This window comes from Nesoenas mayeri, assembly GCF_963082525.1.
Source record: "Nesoenas mayeri genome assembly, chromosome: 1".
NCBI lineage: Eukaryota > Metazoa > Chordata > Aves > Columbiformes > Columbidae > Nesoenas > Nesoenas mayeri.
Genome location: NC_137541.1, coordinates 42,427,516 through 42,449,237, shown reverse-complemented (window position 1 = coordinate 42,449,237; position 21,722 = coordinate 42,427,516). Strand labels below are relative to the sequence as shown.

The 21,722-nt window shown below is 41.4% G+C and overlaps 4 protein-coding genes across 5 annotated transcripts; 3 read left to right on the top strand and 1 right to left on the bottom strand.

Moving 5' to 3' along the window:
* Positions 1–252: 252 nt before the first annotated feature.
* Positions 253–8,796, bottom strand: LOC308044731 (histone H2A-IV-like). Its single transcript, XM_080351599.1, has 2 exons — positions 8,382–8,796; positions 253–843 (listed from the first exon to the last, which is right to left on the bottom strand). The coding sequence occupies exons 1-2, from the start codon at positions 8,765–8,767 to the stop codon at positions 813–815; spliced, it is 417 nt and encodes a 138-aa protein (XP_080207725.1). The 5' UTR covers positions 8,768–8,796; the 3' UTR covers positions 253–812.
* Positions 8,797–9,027: 231 nt separating this feature from the next.
* On the top strand, positions 9,028–10,504 carry LOC308044742 (histone H2B 8). Its single transcript, XM_080351610.1, has one exon. The coding sequence runs from the start codon at positions 9,148–9,150 to the stop codon at positions 9,526–9,528; it is 381 nt and encodes a 126-aa protein (XP_080207736.1). The 5' UTR covers positions 9,028–9,147; the 3' UTR covers positions 9,529–10,504.
* Positions 10,505–10,818: 314 nt separating this feature from the next.
* Positions 10,819–20,752, top strand: LOC308052921 (histone H3.2; the record flags this gene model as incomplete). 2 transcript variants are annotated; one of them, XM_080363636.1, is made up of 3 exons in its annotated part: positions 10,819–11,372; positions 17,600–17,670; positions 20,104–20,752. In XM_080363636.1, the coding sequence occupies one exon, from the start codon at positions 10,819–10,821 to the stop codon at positions 11,227–11,229; it is 411 nt and encodes a 136-aa protein (XP_080219762.1). In that variant the 3' UTR covers positions 11,230–11,372; positions 17,600–17,670; positions 20,104–20,752. The 2 variants fall into 2 exon arrangements, with proteins under 2 accessions (XP_080219762.1, XP_080219761.1); XM_080363635.1 differs by having other exon boundaries at positions 10,819–11,386.
* Positions 20,753–21,229: 477 nt separating this feature from the next.
* LOC308040908 (histone H4) lies at positions 21,230–21,595 on the top strand. Its single transcript, XM_080345287.1, has one exon. It carries the CDS (start codon positions 21,264–21,266, stop codon positions 21,573–21,575), a length of 312 nt encoding a protein of 103 aa, XP_080201413.1. The 5' UTR covers positions 21,230–21,263; the 3' UTR covers positions 21,576–21,595.
* Positions 21,596–21,722: the final 127 nt, after the last annotated feature.

Here is a 21,722-nt window from a genome sequence, read left to right as displayed (position 1 = left end):
TATTTTTACATCATACTTTCTTGATTGTCTCAAAATTAAACTTCCTTAAATAACAACCAACTTTTCATTCTCATCTAAGGGTCATTACTTCTCAAGAGTAACAATCCAGCTGAAGAACCAAAACAGTGAATACCGTGATTTGTTCTTGACCTAAGTAATAGCTTATCTTCAACAGGGATTAAAAATCACTGATGGTCTAAAGGGTTAATTTTTATTGTCACTGATTTTACACAGAATCTTTGTAGATATGACAACAATGTACAGGCAGATAGAATTGATTATTGCATTACAGTTTAATTTTCTTTTTTTGTGTGTGTATGTTTTTTTTTCTTTTTTTAGCATAATATATGTGTATAGCATCTTTCTAAACTTTTCACTGGCAGCGGTAGGTATAAAATAACAGTTTATGTAACATTTAAATGTTGGGACACTCCACAAAATTAAACCAAAAGGAAAGGCATACATCCTGTTTACAGGAGCCCAGATCTTTGAATGTTCTTAAAAAGATGGAAGGAGCTCTGAGCAATCCGTATTGATTGGAATCTGGAGTAACATTACATTTCCTAATATGACATCTTGGTCTCATATTTTATCGCCAGGGTTCGTCATTCAGTCCTAGTGGTTCATTTCCATTGATTTTATTACTCAGAACCAACAAGTCACTATGTGAACTATTCATTAATAATTTTTATTTTTTTTTTTTTTTACATTTTGGCTTTTTCCATTAATCAAGACAGTATGAGAAGGGTGAAAAACTCTGTTTTCCTCTTCCAAACAAGGCAGCATTAGTTGGAAGAGCCTTGAGGTGTCTCTCACATGATGTGGAAAGGCAGCCAGGGCACACTGGAATGAAGGAGCAGGTTGGTTGAGGGCAGGAAGGAGACAGAAAAATGACTCCTCTTCCCACTCTAGTTATGTCACAAAAGATTGTACCACTCCCCTTTTGCACTAGCTTTCAATCTCCCATCCTGCCATTCCACCCAATGCTCCTGACCTTCCCAAATGCCAACCACCCCCTTCAGGAAGCTGTTGCAAACTGTGAATTTCAAAAATTGTTTTTAATGATCTTTGGGTTTTTGAGAAGTGTTTAGCTGCTATCGGAAGAAGCTGCTGATTTCTCAGCAGATCTGCCAGCATATGTATTTTCAGGTAATCAGAAGAATTTATATCAACTTAGAAAATTTATACCATGTGTTTTGGTTTTTTTCTTTTTTTAAACCAGATGAAAGTATGTGATAGAAATGTTGCAAAGTGGAGATACAGATTTGCTTCACCTTCTAAAGGAGAATCTTTTCATTAATGTGCTATTTTACTTAGTTGAGACATTTGTGAGGGAAAGGCCTTAAAAATCCCCTGCATCATCTTCCTAGGGAAATGTAATTGTTTTCAGACTATCATCTGATATGCAGAAGTCCAAGTAAAAATGGAGATTTTTTTTCTTAGAGTGACAATCAACATGATGAAAATATTACAGAAGTTGTCTAATTCCATGTAAAAAAAGAAAAAATAAATTATTGTTGTAAGTTGCATCACTTTTTTTTTTTTTTTTAATTACAGCACGTGCTCTGTGCGTCCTACTCATATGGAGACACCAAGCTGTCAGCCTTTGCCCAGGCCATCAACCTTATACGTCTACACTGCCAGGAGGCTGAAGACAGGACTGGTGGTTACCCCTTCAGTATAAAATATAATCCCACATTTTGCACCTCACAGCTCAGTCTGCCCCTGGAATATCTGAATTCTGATCAGCTTAACCTTGTTTTTCAGTTTCATTCACCTCCTGCCCCGATCCCCGATTCAGTCTTCAGAACTCTCTCACCACCATCTTCCAGCTTCACTGCACGCTCTGGGTTGATCCTAATAAAAAAAACTAATGCATCTGAAAACAATAAAAAAATAACTAAACAAAAATTTGTTCTGTGCTCAGAAGCACTACAATGAAAATAATTTGAATGCCAAGAATCATCAGAAGAGGAAAAGAGAGTGGAACAGAGGATATTCTATGTTTGTACCATTGCAACATTGTGTGAAATATTTGCACCCTGAGTACTGTGCACATTTCTGGCCTTTTAAAAAAATGTAGTGCAACTAGAAAAGAAAGTTATGAGAAAAGCCATAAAGATGATTTAAGGTCTAAACCAGCTTCTCTACAGAGGATACTAGGACACTTTCAGAACAGAAACAACTACTGGGTGAAGATGGTCTTGCTTATATTTACTATCTGTAAGGTCAGAGACTAAAGCTGTCAAATTTACTAAGGACTGATCTAATTATAAAGTTACTTACCAGGCAAAATGTTAGTGAGGTCAGAAAGACTGCCTAAATATCAAAGGTGGTTTCTTTAAGTAAATGGGCTCCTTATCTCTGTAGGTTTTTTCTAAATGAGGACCTGAAAATGATGAATGACAATGTGAGGATGGAGCCCTCTCTCTCCTCTATATAAATCAATTTTGGAGAACACAGATGCTTGCATAACTATAAGCACTTCCTAATACTGGTGGTAAACAGTTCCCATCTTTTAAGAGACTTCAAAACTGATCCCTGTTGGTATCATCTTCCATTTAATAGCACACACTTCCTGAAGATCAGCTTGGTTTTACCATAGGGTAAAAAAGTACCCCAACACCAAACAAAGAACTGACCCCCCTCCAAACAAAAACTACTTCCCCAAAGAAAAAATCCTATTCATTTGTTTAACGACTTGTTTTCAAGGCTTCCAAGTTACTAGCATCCTGCTTTGTGCAGGTATTTCCATGGTTCTTTCACAAACTACTTGAGGAGACAAAAGAGGAAGTTCCGTGACAGGAGAAAGCTGCAGTGTCTGTAGGAAGAGGAAAGGGCTTGGTTTCTGTTTGAAATACGTCCCCATATGTCAATACCAATATCATTCATAAGCAGAGTGCAGAGACCTGAAACAACTGAATTCTTAAAGAAGTGACACATAGAGATGCCATCCGGAGGGGAGAAAAAAGGTTTGTTTGCATCAGCCTAGTTAGTATGGGAGCATTGTTTCTGTACCATGCAGTCATGCATCAGGTTTTCTAGGACAGAATTAACAAGGTGGGAAGTGCTCTAACGATCACGGGATCCTTATATAAGTAGTTTATGAAGCGAGATGGCCTCTAGCTCTCTCAACAGTTAAGTCTTTCTTTTCTTTTTTTTTTTTTTTTGCGTACCCTCGGCAGCAGCCACAATATAAAAAGCAGTTAAAACCAACAGTCGGTGCACGAGGTATTAAAAACGCGGGCTGGTTTTAACAGCAGATGCGGGCTGCCCATCACCGCACCACGGGGTCATTCAGCAGCTTCACCTTCCATGCCTGCGGATTAACGAGATGGAAATGACTTGGAGAGGGATGGCGGAGAAGGTAACCGGAGGAAGATGAGAGGGAGACAGGGCGAGGAGGAGGAGGAGGAGGAGGGAGGGAAGTTCCTTTCTGGGCAGGATTGGTCAAAAATTGCTGCAGCGGGAACGCGGCGGCGCCGGGCGGGCGGTGACTGTGGCCGCCCCTCCCCGCTGCGCTCCGACAGCTGCTTCACGGTGCGGGGCGAGATGGAAAATCTCCCAAACCGATCGATCGGAAGATGCAGAGAGAAAGACGTCCAAGGAATTAGCAGCGATTTATGGCAGTCCGCAAAATGTTAATGTTATGTACACTCAGAGCATTTATTGTTACTTGCAAACTGCAAATGCAGATTTTCGCTGCGTTTCTACAGCTATATAATGCAACTGACTTTCAAGCTTCACTCCTGTCATTCAGATTTTCAAAACGTCAGTGCCTCTGAAACTGTGAATGGAGACATGTGAGTTTCTTTCATGTTTACCAGTAGCTAAATTGATCCCACACTGTATACCTGAGAAAAAAACTACAACCAATGTAAATGTAGGAGATGATCGCCTTGCCAATATAACAAGCTCAGGCAGGATCTCTTCTGAGCATACTTTGTTAACTATTTTGCAAAACCGGGTGTCCTACCTAATAGTAGGCACATGGAACAGGGCAAAAAGCCCCTGCTTATATCACCCTAATCCCAGCTGCAAATTCCCTCCCCTGTTCCCCATTAGTTGAGTACTACAGGGTTTACAGACTACCCGATGCCTGCCTCAGTTTACCTATTTCATTAATCTAATTCTAACACCCTCCCCCCCGCCACCTTATTGATTTTAAGTGTGGATTCCTGGATCTCTGGCTACCCTGTTCCGTAGCTTAACTTTTCAAATAGAGTAATCAGTTTACATTCCAGGATTAGCTTGAAGAGACTTTGTTTTGCATTAAAGATTCATAGCCTCATAGCCAGATGTCTTTCAGTCCTCCACTCCACTGGGGTCAGGTGCCAGACCAGTTGCAAAAACAACATTCCTCCTTGAACGGCTCCTTACAATAAATAACTTTTTTTTTTTTTTTAACTGGTTTGTTGTTTAAGCAGGCCTGTTTTCACAGAAGTATGAAAAGTTAATTGCTGATGGTACTATTCAGAACAATTCTATACATTACACCACATTTGTAAGATATTCCTACTTGACAATATTTTAGTTTGTTATGTATGATTGTAGAAAGGTACTAAATGAAATAAATATTTGAATGAAGAGGCATTAGGCATTAGCATAATTTATGAATAGACCTGTAAATATTTAACCTTTGCGTAGACTGTATAAAATGTTCAAATAAGTTTTACAAAGAACAGCCCACAGTTTCATGGATCTACCCTCAGTAGCAGGCAAACAATTCCATTCGCTTTTGTGGGCATATGCTCTAACTTGCCTACATTTTTGGTAGATACAGTAGCTTAAAGCAACTTCTGCCCCAGAAAGGGAGGAGGAGTTACGTCAACTTCCTCTAAGACTGTGTTAAGCTGCTTCAAATCAAGGGATTTTGGACAATGACTTTATGCTGTCCACATGTTGTTACAGAGTGAAAGAGCATAGCCTTTTCAACAAAAACACGAGCAAGACTTTTTGAAGCAAAAGAACATTTAAGGGCACTTCCCATACACCGTTGCCACTATGATGAAGTTAACCAAAGTGTCAATATTATTTTACCCTTCAGTCTATTTCACTTATTTGTCTGCATACTTGGGAATATTTCTGCAGCTAAGTATGGGGTTTGTTGGATTTTTGTTTGTTTGGGTTTTTTGTTTGTTTATATTACCTAGCATTTTATCTCCTAGTGCTTTATGAAAAAGCAGAACTACAGAGTAACTACAGGCTGAAGAACATTATCGAGGCCAGGATATCTGAGAGATTGTACTACCTGTGCCATAGCTTGTACTTTAAAGCATAAGTTTGGATTTAAAGATCAAGAGTAGTTTAGGTCATCTATGACACTAAATGTCTTTTCATGACCACCAGCATCTCTGATGCATTGTTCTTAAATCTGAAGCCTTCCTCCTTTGTGTAGAAATCTGTTTGAGAGCTTAGGTTGTTTGAATAGTTGGAAAGAAAATTGGAAAATGCAGAAATTCTGCATCTCAAATGAAATAAAATACTTGTGGTTTTAAAGAAAACTTTTTAATGTCTAATCTACCTAATAAGTCAATAGGTATTACAATACACTTCTTTCTTCTATTTTAATATATACAAAACTTTTCTTTAACTATGATATGCAGACAAAAGATGTGTTAGTTTATAACAAGCATAGTTACATAAGGAAGAACATATTGCCATTCTACATTAAGTGTGAATGGCTGGTCAGGAGAAACAAGGATATGCAATAACTGTAGTAAAATATTCCAGTCATATTTTAGCTGAAGAAAAAGAGGATTTTGTATACAGAACTCACCAGTTTGCTTGTACTAATAAAAACATGTAAAAAATGTGAAATTACCATTGGTGGCACAGAAAACAGAATGTAAATTATATGCTGCTATGAAAGGGAACTAAGCTCTGTACATGCAAGTCTCAAAGGGGAAACATGGCTAGAAAAGCAGAGAAAAAAAATTGTGAGCCTGTGGTTTACTATTATTGAGATTCTAGTGAGAAAGATAATTAAAAATACCTTAGACTAGATTTCAATCTGTCCATACGTCATTTGAAAATAAAAACGTTAGAATACTTGTGTTTTCAAGTGATTTTTCATACATCAGTGAGGAAAATCCCTCCTCCTCTAATCCAGACATACTTCCTTCTCAAGCACTTCAGTGTGACCATTTCTCTTGAAAAGAGAGAAATGCTCCCTCCTCACAGCTTGCTTTTGAGGGCAAAAATGAAACCCGGGAGGCCTGTGTTTCAAAACATGGGATTTTCAAATAGGCCAATCAGAACCTTCTACAAATCAGTATGCTGTTTGAGACCCATGCAGTCTTGTTCACCTGTTATAAATATCCACCAACCGAAGGTTATTTTGCTTAATATACTGAGTACAAGAAACAGAGATTATTAAACAAAAGAATAATCTTCAAGTGTTTTAAACATAGTTCTAGCTTCAAATTTCAGAATAGCTAAAATCCTGCCGTTAATATTGTTTCAAATATTTGCTTCAGAATGGTAGATGATTAATACCTAATGCAATTTCTTTCAACGAAACAGGGCTGATAAAAGGGAGAAAAAGTAGTCTTCTAACAAAACCACACACACACACCCAAACAAACAAATGCACAAGCAAACATAAAAAGAATAGAACTTGAAAATTGTGTAAGAAGCAAATATTGTTTAAAACTATTCCCACGATTCTCATCTTGTTTCCAAGCAACACTTCAGCCAGGCACTCCCTCTGCTTGAAAAACATTTTCGATTAACACATTACCACAATGACTCACTCCTCTGCTTCCTGGGGGAGGAAACTGTAAAAAGCAGTACAGTTTCCTCGACTTATTTCTCAAGGGGCACTTTTAAAGAACAAAGAAAACACTCCCCAGGCCTGCGGGCAGGAGCATTTGGAGGCTCCCGGCAGTGCATTCCTGGGTCTCCTTTGGCCAGTTTTGTTTTCTTCCGCATAAAACACTACAGAAAAAGAAATAAAATCTTATTTTACTAATATATACAAAACAACGGAAGGAATGCAGTGTCCCTTACAGTGGAAGAAAATCAAACACAGAGGGGAAGAGAAGCCTTCACTACCTTTCAGTGGGGTGGATCATCGAGGCTCCTCCGGTCTCTCTCTGATTCCCTGATGCTCCCCCCCCGCCTTTTTGAAAACTGTCTCTGACTATGCCCGAGACAGTCTGCCACTCCAACCCCCACCTCCAAGAAGCCGAAGGCAGCTCCGAAGCCTGAGGGCCCCAATCACCCCGCGGTGATCACAGAGGCCATGACCACCTCCACGCAGCACAAGGGGCTCTCAAGCTCAAGAATGCCAAGCCATAAGAAGCCGGCAGCTGCCACGGCCAAAAGGACCAAAAAGGCAGCACCAAAAGGTGCTGCTGAGTCAAAGAAGTCAGCGCCCAGGAGTCGTTACTGTCAAATGAAAATTTTCTAGATAAACCAAGCAGCACTTTTAAAAGGCATTCATGTAATCAAAATGAAAAAGAACAGAAACATCAGTTTAAGTCTAGACTGATACACAATGATCCTCTACCTCACATGTGACTATTCATAGTGATTCTCCAGGAACTCAGATGCTATGAAAAGGCACTCTTTAGCCTATTTTGTTTTAACGTGTGATCTTCCATTATGATTTCCACCACCACCTCCCCCATCATTTACTGACCCTGTCCTTTGGAAACAGTCCTGGCTTAGTTATAGGAGAGCATCCCAGTGAAATATTTAATTCTCTCATTATTGCCTGGAAGATAAAGTACAAATATGCAAAAAAAAAATAAGATCGCAGGAGGAGACAGAAAAAGAAAGCAGCCACTATGCAGAAAGCACTTGGACTCCTTTTCCATTCCGAAATAGGGGCAGCAGCAGCTGCGCCGGGAGGGAAAGGCACCCCATCCCACCCTGGATTTGAAAACCGCGCGCTCCACCCTGATTGGCTGGCGCCGGCCCCGCCCCTCCAGGCGGGTGCACACAGACACCCTGCCCCCCGCCGCCACAGTCCACCTCCGCCGGGATTAGGGGTGCTTCGCCCCACTCAAAACATGAGGGGCCAGATAACAAGCCCACCCTTGCCGTGCTCTCAAGTTCTCTTCTTAGGCCTTCCTGCTGTCACTGATCTCGTAAACTCTAACGGTTCTTTTGGTAGGTTTGCAAAAAAGTGAGACTGAGAAAGTTTATATAAGCATGTTGACTTCTTAAAAATGCAGTGACCTACACCAAACAGCAAAAAAAAAAAGTAAAAAGTAATGTATGTTCCAGAAACATTCTTTGAAATCTAATGATACCACATATAAAAAGGTTTATAAATAAGGAAATATCTGGAGTCTCAAGTGTTCCCGCCCTTTCTAGGAAAATGGGGGTGGCTCTGAAAAGAGCCTTTGGGTTGTTTGTTGAAGGAGCTTTACTTGGCTTTAGCCTTGTGGCTGTCGGTCTTCTTGGGCAGCAGCACGGCCTGGATGTTGGGCAGCACCCCGCCCTGCGCGATGGTGACCTTGCCCAGCAGCTTGTTGAGCTCCTCGTCGTTGCGGATGGCCAGCTGCAGGTGGCGGGGGATGATGCGCGTCTTCTTGTTGTCGCGGGCCGCGTTGCCCGCCAGCTCCAGGATCTCGGCCGTCAGGTACTCCAGCACGGCCGCCAGGTACACCGGGGCGCCGGCGCCCACCCGCTCCGCGTAGTTGCCCTTGCGCAGCAGCCGGTGGACACGGCCCACGGGGAACTGCAGCCCGGCCCGCGACGAGCGCGACTTGGCCTTGGCCCGCGCCTTCCCGCCCTGCTTCCCGCGGCCGGACATAACTCTAAACTACCTCGGAAATAATAAAACAACAAAAAAAAGCCTAAGTAAAACAACAAACTACGTTAAAACGCAAAAACCTGCAATATCAGAAAAAGTGCGCCAAGAGCTGACACCCTGCCTTTTTATCCCTTCCTTCTGGGGTTCGGTGAGACTTCTGATTGGTGGAGTCTGGGATTCTGAAATTAACCAATGGGAAGACAGAAGAAATAGTGACCAATCGAAGGTGCCAGATGGTTTGACATCATGATCGCTTATTGTCCAATAGACAGGAAAAGCCTTGAGTAATCTCATTTGCATACCGTCCCTATAAATAGAGGCGTCGCCGCTATTGTATTTACGTCGTTCCTGCTGCAGACAGGTAGTGACGGACTTGTAAAATGCCGGAACCAGCTAAATCCGCTCCTGCTCCCAAGAAGGGCTCCAAGAAAGCCGTCACCAAGACGCAGAAGAAGGGTGACAAGAAACGTAGAAAGACTAGGAAGGAGAGCTACTCCATCTATGTGTACAAGGTGCTGAAGCAGGTGCACCCCGACACGGGCATCTCGTCCAAGGCCATGGGCATCATGAACTCGTTCGTCAACGACATCTTCGAGCGCATCGCCGGCGAGGCCTCGCGCCTGGCGCACTACAACAAGCGCTCCACCATCACGTCGCGGGAGATCCAGACGGCCGTGCGGCTGCTGCTGCCCGGCGAGCTGGCCAAGCACGCCGTGTCCGAGGGCACCAAGGCTGTCACCAAGTACACCAGCTCCAAGTAGAGCGTCCCGGATCGTCAGTTTTAACCTAAAGGCTCTTTTAAGAGCCACCCACGTATTCACTAAAAGAGTCGTTCACACTAATTCGGTTCGGTGAGTGGTATTTGTATTTAGCGCTGTTTGTTTGCCAAACTAGGATATACTGTTCCCGAGCAGGGAAATTATGTCACGTTAAAGTACCGGGGATGATTTTGGACGCCTTATATATGCCCTACCCTAACCATTATTCTGACAGGTCTATAAAAAGACTATTAAGCACTTAATTAGGCCGAAAGCTATTAAGGTTTCTTCTCATTTTAAAGTAATTATCTCTGTTCTAGTTTTTGAGTAAATACAGAGAAACATGCACGGTAGTTTGTGTGGTGGTGTTTTGTTTTGTTTTGTTGTTTTTTTTTCCTGCTGTTCTGATATGAAATAAAGCAATATTTTTCTTTTTTCAAAACCCGCCTTAATTCATTGTAGCTTACACCTTGTGTACTAAAATGTCACGGTTCCCTTTAAACGTTAGCTTTTACTCTATAACGACTTGCCTGTAAGCCAGAGTGGCTTGTTTACTCGGAGAGCTCCCTAGGGAATTGTCTATGTGTGACATTTGGAAGACCATGTTTCATTAAATTCGTCACGCCGTGCACAGCGGAACTGAAATTATGTAAAGTGTGATTTTTTTAGTCCCATAGATTTCATATAGCAGTGGCGTAGGGGTTTTTTGGTTACTGGTTTGGGTTTTTTTTTTCGTCTCTGATGGAGAATAAGCATGGCACAATAGAGGTTCCTCATCAATCCTAAGCGATAATGTAACAGGAAAATACAAATTAAAAAAATAGACATTAAAAAAACCAAACCTGAACGAGACTGCTTTACAGAACTTCACGTGGTGCAGGATGTGTGGGCTGTTTTTTGGAAAAGCCGTTTGCAAGGGGGATGAAATCCTGGCTGCCCGGGACAGAAGCTGCAATAAAACCGTCTGCTGTGGGGCTGGAGTAAAAACTCCGTGTCCGCTGGCAGGTCGCCACTGTGGCAGAGCGCTCGGGGGGGGCAGAGCTGAGGGATAAGAGAAGAGAAAGCGCCGTCTCATTCGGCGGGGGAGGGGACTGCGGAGCGGGAAGCGGCCGGCCCCCCCTCTGCGGCCCCCGCGCCAGCCGGCGGGCTTTTCAAATCCTTCTCTTTGTCCAATGGCATTTGTGGCTTATGTCTAGCCAATCACAGAGCGGTGATGGCTATAAATAGCGGGCCCCGCGGCGGCCTCTTGCACAGAGATTTGTTCTTCAGTTGCGGGCAGCTGCTCCTGGCGAGATGGCGCGTACGAAACAGACAGCGCGTAAGTCGACGGGCGGGAAGGCGCCCCGCAAGCAGCTGGCCACCAAGGCTGCCCGCAAGAGCGCGCCGGCCACCGGCGGCGTGAAGAAGCCGCACCGCTACCGGCCCGGCACGGTGGCGCTGCGCGAGATCCGCCGCTACCAGAAGTCGACCGAGCTGCTGATCCGCAAGCTGCCCTTCCAGCGCCTGGTGCGCGAGATCGCGCAGGACTTCAAGACCGACCTGCGCTTCCAGAGCTCGGCCGTCATGGCGCTGCAGGAGGCCAGCGAGGCCTACCTGGTGGGGCTGTTCGAGGACACCAACCTCTGCGCCATCCACGCCAAGCGCGTCACCATCATGCCCAAGGACATCCAGCTGGCCCGCCGCATCCGCGGCGAGCGTGCTTAAGCTTCTAGCGACCGGTGCTTTCAGACTATCAAAACCCAAAGGCTCTTTTAAGAGCCACCACATGTCCACTGAAGAGAGCTGTAAACTCTTTAAATCTTGCATAGAAGATCGGTGTGTTTCCCTGTGCCTTTGCAGGGACCAAGGTATTGTATTTTGGGTAAGTACCAAACAAAATGTACTACACGTTTCAAAGAAGCTAAAAAAGATCCTGACCACTGTAAAACAGTGTAGACTAGTTTAAATTCCTATCAAGTGATTATACTAGGTCGAATGTCCATTTAGAGTAAATATTTACATTTTTTAGTTTCCCTATAAGGCTTTAGCTGGTTGAAGAAAAAACGTTGCAATTGCAGGCTTTCCTTTTCTCAATTGTAAGCTTTTTTTTTTTTCTGATTGGTTGTGTATTAAAAGCATTCATACAAACTTGTTGATTCTGTAAAGATGTCTACAGATCTCTGCTTTTTCGATTATCAAAGAAGATGTATTCAGAGGTGATTTTATTGTAAATGCCTCTTGCTAGTCTACATTTACTTTATGTTGTTACAGTAACAATATTGCAATTTATTGTCCCGACAGAAGTATCTTCCTTCCCAAAGGAAGGAGTGGGGGACACGAGGCTTTTTTTTTTTTTTCTTCTTTCTCCTGAAGGCACAATAAATCTTTTCCCGCCCTTCCAGGAAAGGCGCTCAGTCAGTAGTTTTCTCTGCCCGTGGTCTGTTCGCCTCTGTCAGGAGCGACACCCCCCGGGCATCTTCAGCCCTTCTCAAGCACTTCTAGTTTACTCACGAGATAAATATATTTCCAGACAGAGCCAGGGGTACGGCTCTGGCATAAGTAATTTCTGTGACTCCCCTTTTCAAAAAAGGTGTTTTTTTCTAGGATACACTTGTAGTATCCTTGATGCTTCTGGGTATTGTATCCTGTCTCCATCTGTATTTAGGCTCCCAAAAATATTTGCTGAACTGAACACAGACAAGGTGTTTTCTGAGGAGTATTAGTGACTGAAAACTTAACATGGAGTCCAGAATAATTGTTGAATCGAGACTCTTCCCTCTCTGTCATGTTTAGTGATTTTTTTGTGAACATACCCTGATAACAGGATTTCCCGCTGAGTATAACTACAGCTTTACAACATTTTGCACTCTTATTCAATAGAAAGTTAGTTGGTATCTGAAAAATCAAGATTTCAAAAATTATATTCGGCTTTCTGACTTTTTTTTTTTTAATACTGTATGTATTGTTTTATGTAACTTGGGGAGCTTGCTGTTCCATCCAAATATTAGTTTTTCAGTACTGCAAATGAGTAGCTGTTCCTTTAAGAAGTGCTTGGATTGAGTTCAATAAAGGTTTCATTCAAACTTGGAACCAAGGAGTCACAGAGAATAGTTTAGAGGGAATATTTCTTTTGTAAAGCCTAAAACTGTGAGGCTCTTGTTTTTCAGTTAATTTGCTGATACGATTTCTCTTAGGAAATCTTCCTTTCTCTGTGTCAGGAACTTGGACTCTGCAGCAAAATCTGACCAATCAAGTGCCTCGACACACCATTTTCTTTTCCTTGTTTTTCTCACTTTCGGCCATTTTCTGTTACTTAATCACAGCGGGGTGAAGCGGGCGGGGTGTGTGTGGGGGAAGGTATCGCGAATACTACTTTGGAAATGAAGATATTCTATGTGATTTATTCCCTGTGTGTCGTCACCCTCCCCCCACCCTCCTCCCCGCCTCTGTTCCTTGGCATAAGGTTTGTGTTTTTCCAAACAGATTTTTTTTTTTTTTTTTAGTAGACTATTACTAGTGTGATTGAAGAAATGAGTCTTAGTGAAAGCAAAGTCATTTCCTGTTGCTGTATGTGCTATCAAGAGATCTATTTCTTTATCTAAACCTGTTTACATATGTTTATGATAAAATTATTAACAAATCAAGTAAAATAACTGCTTTTAATCTTTAATGTAGTAGACATTTAATAACTTTTATTAGCCAAGGATCAGAATACTCACGTTTCAGCAGAAGTTTGAGTCAAAAATGATGCTGTTTTGCATGTTCAAGAAATAAATGATTTTTGAGGAGCAAGAAAGAGAAACAAGTTTTATTGCTCTTAATCTCTGTAGTTGTCTCATAGTCTTTTTAAGAGCTTGGACCGATTTAATAAATACAGTGTTGCTCGGACTCATTCTGGGAGCTGCATGCTTGTATTATAAAAGCACTAACATTAAATTAGCGAAGAGGGAATTAGCAGTACAAGGGTGGTGTGGTGGTGGTGGTGGTTCGATTTTTTGTGTTTGTTTTGATTTTTTCAGGAAGGGTGAACGCCTATGAACCCTAAATTACAATGCCAATTACAAATAAAGTGATTTTCAGGTGTAATACGTTATAAAAAGACAGTACAAATAACCTATCATAGCTTGTTTTAGTGGACCAGGCTAGCAATTAGGAAGAACTTACTGTGTGAATTTCGAAGTCTGTAACTGCTGCAGATAGTTGATATTGTTGTAGCAGTGATATGCAGAACAGTGGTGGAATGACTGTACCTTATACAGTGGGTTTTGCTCTTCCTCTTCATGTAAGTGATAAATCCTACCTTGAATCCTATCAGTTTGCGTATGGTGTTGAGTTGCTTAACTATAGAAGAGTAACAACAAAAATCCCAAAACAGATGTCAGTTGGTGGAAAAAATTCCTTTCATAAGGCTTGAATAAGAACTGATATGACGAATATTTGATTATGTTTCTTTTTGAGCAAAGATAAATTACTTAAGAAATAGATAGACATTTGTATTTACTATAAAATTCAGAGAAAACCTGAATATCAGTTGTGTCTGGTACAGAATATATCCTGGAAGGTGTTTGTTAAAACAAAACAAAATAACCCCAATCACAACATTAATCAGAAATAAAACTATTTGCCACAGGTAATTTATTTAGATAGTTTACTTGATGTAAAATTTGTTTAGTCTAAGACACACAGAGGTTACTTAGTACAAGATTTCCTAACCCAAAGAAAAAGTGGAAGCAGAGGCTCCTCCAGTATCAGGAAGGTCCAGCAGTGTTTCTGTGCTTTTTGCAGGAGAGTCTGAGCTCATGAACACTATCAGGTAGAACCTAGCTGTGTGCAAGATCAGCTGATAATCTCATAAGGTGCTTTTGCAGGTGGTTTTAGACGCTCAGTGGGATATTTGGTTAAGGCCCTTCCTGGCTGGTTTACCATCCTCCATGAATGATCTGGCACTGTATTGGTATGATCTGGCTCAAATCACTGTTTGGATGGATATACTTCCTATCAGTCTAAAGGATAAGATACAGAATAACTATGGAGGTTCTCGTGAAATATTTCCTTTCATCAGGAATATGTAAAAGGTCTGAAAACATTTTTCTAGAACAAAAGTATTTGAATCATCTCTACTTGACATTTATTAGTTTCTGACAAAAACTCTAAACAGATATATTAATATGAAAAAGAGGTGAGGTTTTCATTTCAATTATCTGTTGTAATGTAAAACTTTGTAAATTTGATGTGGTGGCTCTTGTGCAAGCCAGTATGTAAAGATAAATCCTAAACATCCTGTCACATTCTTTCTGTTTGCAAATCCCTCTTTAGGGCTGCCTCACAAGTCAATCATGTGTTGGTTACAGTCTTCGGTAATCTCAAACAGTGCAGTCTGAGCTCAGCCAGCCTCACCTCTCCTGCCAGCCCAGGCAGTACTACCTTACTTACCTCTTGTCTCCTACTTCCAAGTTATGTTCTATCTTCAGCTGGGTATAACAATCTTTCAGACTATAGATGTACAAACAACACTGTAACAACAGTATGAACATTTCCTAAGTTTTTGTATCGTATATAGGTGAACTTGAGGAAGTACTGGTTGTCAGCTACTATGAAGCTATGCTCAAATTGGGAAACTGTTCTCAGCAAAGCTGTTAGTTAAATAAAAATGACTAATAATAAAAGCAAACTTACTCAAGGAATATAACATATAAACCAAATCAACTGAAATTTAGTTAAGACCAGCTGATAGTTGAAAGCTGTAACTTCAAATTGCTACCTTGGCTTTGAGAGGCAAACTCTTCTCACTGCAAAACAGTGTTGTTATTGTGTTCCATATATTGTAAAAGATGCATTTACCTGGAAGTGCCAAAATTGGGTCCAACAAGCATTTCCCCCTGTTTAAAAAAAAAATAATAGGAAATTGTAACACAGTATAGACCATGAAGAACTGTAGCAGGTATTGCTTGCCAGCACAGAAACTTTGTAACGTGAAAGTCCCAGAGATGAGACATTTTTATACTCTTTATTCTTCTTTATCCAGGAATAGCTATGGCTTACAGGAGAGCACTGTGGCAAAGTCCCTAAGCACCCAGGTTTCAGTCTGTGTGAAAACTCTCACCTCTTGCTGTAGCAATGCCCTAGGAAAGAGTACAGAGCTGCAGTGTGCAGCAGTGTTACAAAGGACAGCCCTCCTTACTTTTGGTGAACACTTCACCATTCTGTAACTGCTAAACTCTGAAACCTTAAACTCTTTCAGAAAAGAGTGATGGCCTTTGCCACTCTTGTAAATACTCATTGTCTCTCCAGTCTCTAACACTTCTGTGACTATCAGAATTTCCTCACCAATTATTGTCTCCAGAGTTGAATGCCTTATTGATTCAGAACTGATCATTATCTTTCTCATATCTTCTCTCCTTTGTTTTAGTTTATGCTGTCCCTTGATTTATGCTGAGCTTTGTTTTCATGATCTGGGTGTTCCAGACAAGCTCCAGACAGATACTCAGGGATCTTTATTATCTACTGCCTAGGTACAATTGACACTCTTCATATTTACAGTTATTCTTCTGCTCTTCTTTCTGGTGCTTACACACACTACTCATTTCCAGATTTCTGTCCCTGCAAGCAGCAGTGGTCTGCCCACTTGCAAACTTGGTGTGTGTTAGAATGTGTGAGTGAAACGACTTCTGCTTTAAAATGAAAATGCCTTCCCTTCTTTGTAAGTTCTTGCACTGAGTTTTGCTGCGGACGTTGTGGTTTTTTTTCTTTTTTCTTTTTTTTTTTTTTTAATTTTTTATTTTCCTTTTTCTTAACATCAATTATTAGTTAATAATAGAGAAATAATAATTGTCATCAAGCTTCTGGCAGTGGTAGTGTATGACTTCAGTTCTATAAGTGATTCCCTATCTTGCATGCTGTTTTACCTCCTCTGTGACAAGTGGCTTGCACAGGACTGGGAAGAAAATATATTACTGAGCTTGATCATCCCATCCTTATATATCAGCAAAGACTTCACTATGCTGTGCTACATCATCTGTTCTGATGTACATGTGGATCTTGACTACATAATCAAGATATTCAAAAAGATGCTGAAATCACCTCTGTATCGTTTTTGCTGCTTTCTGTATCCTGACCCATCTCCATACCTTTTCAAAGGCCCTCCAATATCTGCCTGCATTCCTGCCCCATGTGGTGAATATTAAGATAGTTATAAGCATCCCTCTTCTCTCTCTGTTGCTAGATAGGCCAAAAGACCTGATCATGAGGACTGCTAGAAAGTTAATATTAGACTAGTAATAGATGTCTAGCAGTAACTGACTTTCAATTGTAGAACAAAACCTATCCCAGAATTGAAAAATCAGCAATAGAACGTTGGTTGATTACCTAGGGATTATTGCCAAATTTTGTGGATGTGCTTAACCTAAAGTAAACTTTGTTCATTATAATAGCATTTTAATACAAAACCACACCTTCTTGTTGAAGGGTACCAACCTCCAGGAGCAGATCCCCTACTCACTGAGCATGCGTAGTAAGAATAGAGTTATACAATTTGTATTCAAATGTCATAACAAATCAGTCCTACAGGACTGCCCTGAGGGCAAGTATATACTGATAGGATGTTGCATAAATGATTGAGACTTTTGTATTGCTGGTAACCTAACTTAGTCTAACATCCAGACTTGTACAACTATGTAATAAGATCGATATCTCATCTCTTTCTGCAGAATTTGACTTATTTGCGTGCACACCAAGTAAAGACATCTGTTTTAGGGACAACTGCACCTGCATTTTTGTATGTTATCTCACGGACACCACTCTGATCCATCAGGATGGACTAGTAAATGTATAAAAAATGCTGCCTGTAAGAGCTTCACTCTGTGAGGCCATTAAGAAGGAAAAAGCTGTCCCAGAGGGCACAGAAGACAGTTTTCAATAAATGTTCAGTATGTTTCTGTGAATTTTAGCACAGTATGGCAATGCTGTAATGTACAGAAGGATGCAGAGCCTCATGCGTTGTGTAAGAAGCATGATAGAAAAGGGAAGAAAGATGGTTTCTGTACACAGCCTTTTGGGAACACCAAAAATCAAACGCAAAGCTTTTTCTCTGTTTCAGATGCCAAAAATAAGATGAGCTCTGTATGTTTTCGGAATTAATTCAGACTACTGATAGTCCATGAAAAGCAGGTAAGATCCCTACGGTACTAATGCAATGGTAAGTAGCACTTGAGAATTTCGATATGCTGTGCTGCAGCCAACCAGCTCATTTTCAAAATTGCTATCACATTAAGATTAAAGGACTTCTAAGCAAAGAACCATGCTAGCTACAATTCAAGTCAGTTATATAGTGAAATAAAAAGGAACAAAGAAAATGTGGAGGATGCCAATATTTGGCACTCTCGGGCTACTTTGGTAATCTCAGACTAGGCCAATATAAAACAGAAGTTTCATCAGATCAAATATGTCATCCCGGCTCTGCATCCAACACCTGAAAACTGTAACAGAGTCAGCAGCATTGCGAGGCTGCTTCTTGTTGCTTCACTGGTTTAAGCAGGTGAGTGCAGAGTTTGGGTTCACCTTGCAGCAGCACAAGTATAATCTACACAGAAGTAAAATGAACAGACAGTTTAATGTGAAGCAGTAAACACCGATTATGTGATATGAGGACTGAATAGCAATCGTTATGTGTGTGTACATGCGTATATGCAGTCACATATTTTCAGATACCTGTAACTTTTGCAGTCCTTAGACTTAGCCGAAATAGGAAGCTCTTCACTTATCCCTATAAAATGTATCCACTTTGATGGTCCTGGATAGAGTGGTGCTATGACCACATTAGAGGTATTTCAAAATACATACATTGTATTTTAAGAACACTTGTATACATTGTATTTTTAAACCTCTTCCAAATACTGATACTTAGTATCCTCAAGAGTGTGGTGGTTTTTTTTGTTGGTTTTTTTTGGTTTTTTTTTTTTGTTTTGGTTTTGGTTTTTTTTTGTTTTTGTTTTTTTTTTTTTTTGAACACATAAGTAATAATATTAAAGAGTTACTATTTCTTAACTGTTTAACTAAAAATACAGTTTAAAGTTCCCACTAATTCACCACGGTGTGTTCCAGTATAGATGCAAAACTCCACTATTATAGTATAGCACAGCCGCAGTCACTCATGTGCCCCAGAAATGAAAAGCAGAGCTTTCCTGAGGACTTCCATGAGACTCCTCCAGTGTTTGCTATTGCAAACGGGATGGTATTGTATTCTTTCCCCTCCTTTAGATACGTTTCCATAACTATTTCATTTATCCGTCAGTCCTATGGATGTCTTTACTTATAATTCTGATTTGGGTTTTGGAGTTGCTAATTTCTTTTGCTTTGTAAATACCAGAGGCTTATCTGACTGGAGACTGACACACATGCTAATGGGTCTGTCACTTAATTGTAGAAGACTTTGCTAGTTTAAATGCAAGAATCAAATAAAAAGCTGGATGGTGGTGTTCATAAGAAGGTGGCTAAACAGAAAAGCCAAGAGGGCAACATATCAAGGAAAAAAATATAGTCATATAGGCTGTGACACTTCTTTAAATGCTACAGTCACAATTCCAAAGCAGTTGCTTGAACAGTAAAATAGATTCTATCAATGGATTTACACAATTTCATGAAAAAATGATGGAGAATTTTGAACAAGGTTGTGTCTGGTGAGGAGGGAAATGGAAAAAGAGCTAAGAGATTAAAACCCACAGATTTAAAGACAAAAAACTTGCTGCCATTTGTGTTCAGAAAAAGTTACATATACATATAAAGACATATATACATGTATATATGTCTTCTAAAAAACATAGCATTTTTTTTCTTTTATATTTGCACATGTATTTAGTACAATTTCTAGAGGATGAGAAAGGGGTGGTAAAGGAAAAGAGCAAGGTAAATTTCTTTCCCTAAAAATGTGTGAGCCATTATGATTAATAAATAAGAAAGATACATAGGAGTGGAGAGTTTGCTACTGAAACAGTGGGGATTTTTTGGTTGTTTTTTTGTTTCTATGTTTGTTTTGTTTTGTTTGTTTTTTTTTTTCCATTTTGCAAAGAAATTAAATAAAATTATGTGAGTGAAGAGATTTTATAATGACACTAGTTCTTGGAATATGAAGACTAAATGCAAATTAAACCAGAAGCAATACCAAAACAAAGTCCCTGAAAACTTCAGTAAATTCTAATTTTCACAATTGTTTAAGACCTAATTTTATTTATGTCAATATTTCTTTATTAAATGGAAAAAAAAATGTTTATTATCGCCATACACCTCAGAAATCTGTGAAAAGTCAATGCTGTTAAAAAAAACAACCAACCAACCAAAAAAACACCAGGTACCCCAAAACACTTAAAAAAATGTTTAATCTCACTATAAATTAGTTTTTTATTATGTTTCAGGGAGTAAGGTTTATTACTTAGAGCAAGTCTGCCTTAAGCCAGGAAAGTTAGTAGTAATAGTGTATGCATCTGTGTTTTGTTCTGAACTCTTAAAAATACATGTAACATTTATATTTGAATTAGCACATGTTTAGCAAAGAGATAACTCAAGACTAGTATGAGACTACTGGAATATTCTTTCATTTCCCTTAAGGTGCTGAGCAAGAACTTGTCCCTTGCTTCCCTGGCAGGAAGCATTCCCTGAACATGACCTTTCGACTTATGCTGTTTCCTTATGATCTGTTCTCTGAGAATAATTCTTTAGGCTCTCAACTTTTCCCCCAATGGTTAAAAACATGCTTGATAAATAAAGATATGAGAGATATATGAATGTGTTTGCGTGTCTGTGAGTATGTGCCACCACAAGAAAAAAAGCAAAAAATAAAAAAAGAACACATTTTCATTCACACGAGGGAAAAAGTACGTTAGATTTTAAAAAAGGAAAAAAAACCAACCAAACAAACAACCAAACACAAAAACAGACAACCGCTTCCCCTCTTTTTATCATGAGCCTTGAGAGTTTCCTCATCCTAGCCTTTGAAGGAATACATAGAAGGATTTAGTAACAGAAAGAAGCTGTAGGTCGAAGAGGACAAGACTGGGACGGATTATTTAAATATAGTAAGGAGGCCTCTATGCAGGCAAAAACTGATAAATAAAAAATTAAAAAGCAACACAAGAATCGTCTAAAGCCTAACCGGAGCCGGGCTGGGAGGGCAGGAGCGGGGGACGAGCAGCGGGGCGGGGCGGTGGCGCCGAGAGCGGCTCCGGATTGGTCGGATTTTGCCGCAGACCCTCGGGCAGTAGGGAGGGACAGTCCCGGCCAGGCGCCTGAAGCAACGCTGCCCGAAACTGTGGCCGGGGCTCTCCAGCCCCGCTCCTGCCACCGGCGGACACCAAAGCTGTCTCAGAACAATCACCCTCACAAGGACGCCGGAGGGGGCGGGGAGGGCAAGCACGGGGCGGACGAGACAGGAAGGAAGCAAAACGACGCGCAGGCTGCCAGCGGGCAAGGGCAACCCGCGGGGCGGCAGCTCAGCTCCGCTGGCCAGAGGCAGGAACCGGCGGACGCGTCCCGTTGGCCCGTAGAGGCGAAAGCGCCTCGGCCGCTGTCTCGCCGGAAACCCGGGCGGAGCCGCGCGGGGGCCGTCCGGGGACCGTGGGCAAGGGAAAGGGCGGAGACTGCTGCGTCCCAGGCCCCGCCTCCCGCCGCCCACCTCCTGCCGCAGTCCTCAAACAGGTCGGCTCCCGCGAAATATACCGCGGCTCCGCGGCACTAGCACGGTGTGGTGTGGGGTTACAGAGAGCGGAGTCATGTCTGGCAGGGGCAAGGGCGGGAAGGGGCTCGGCAAGGGGGGCGCCAAGCGCCACCGCAAAGTGCTGCGCGACAACATCCAGGGCATCACCAAGCCGGCCATCCGCCGCCTGGCTCGGCGCGGCGGCGTCAAGCGCATCTCGGGGCTCATCTACGAGGAGACTCGCGGAGTGCTGAAGGTCTTCCTGGAGAACGTGATCCGCGATGCTGTCACCTACACCGAGCACGCCAAGAGGAAGACCGTGACAGCCATGGACGTGGTTTACGCCCTCAAGCGTCAGGGCCGCACTCTCTACGGCTTCGGCGGTTAAACTCACATCGCAAACATTGTATTGTCAAAACACAAAGGCTCTTTTCAGAGCCACCCACAAAATTCACAACGAGAGCTGTGCGTTACTGAATTCTTAAAATCCAAGTCTTGAATACTGTGTAATATAGCAGTTACATAGTCAATAATG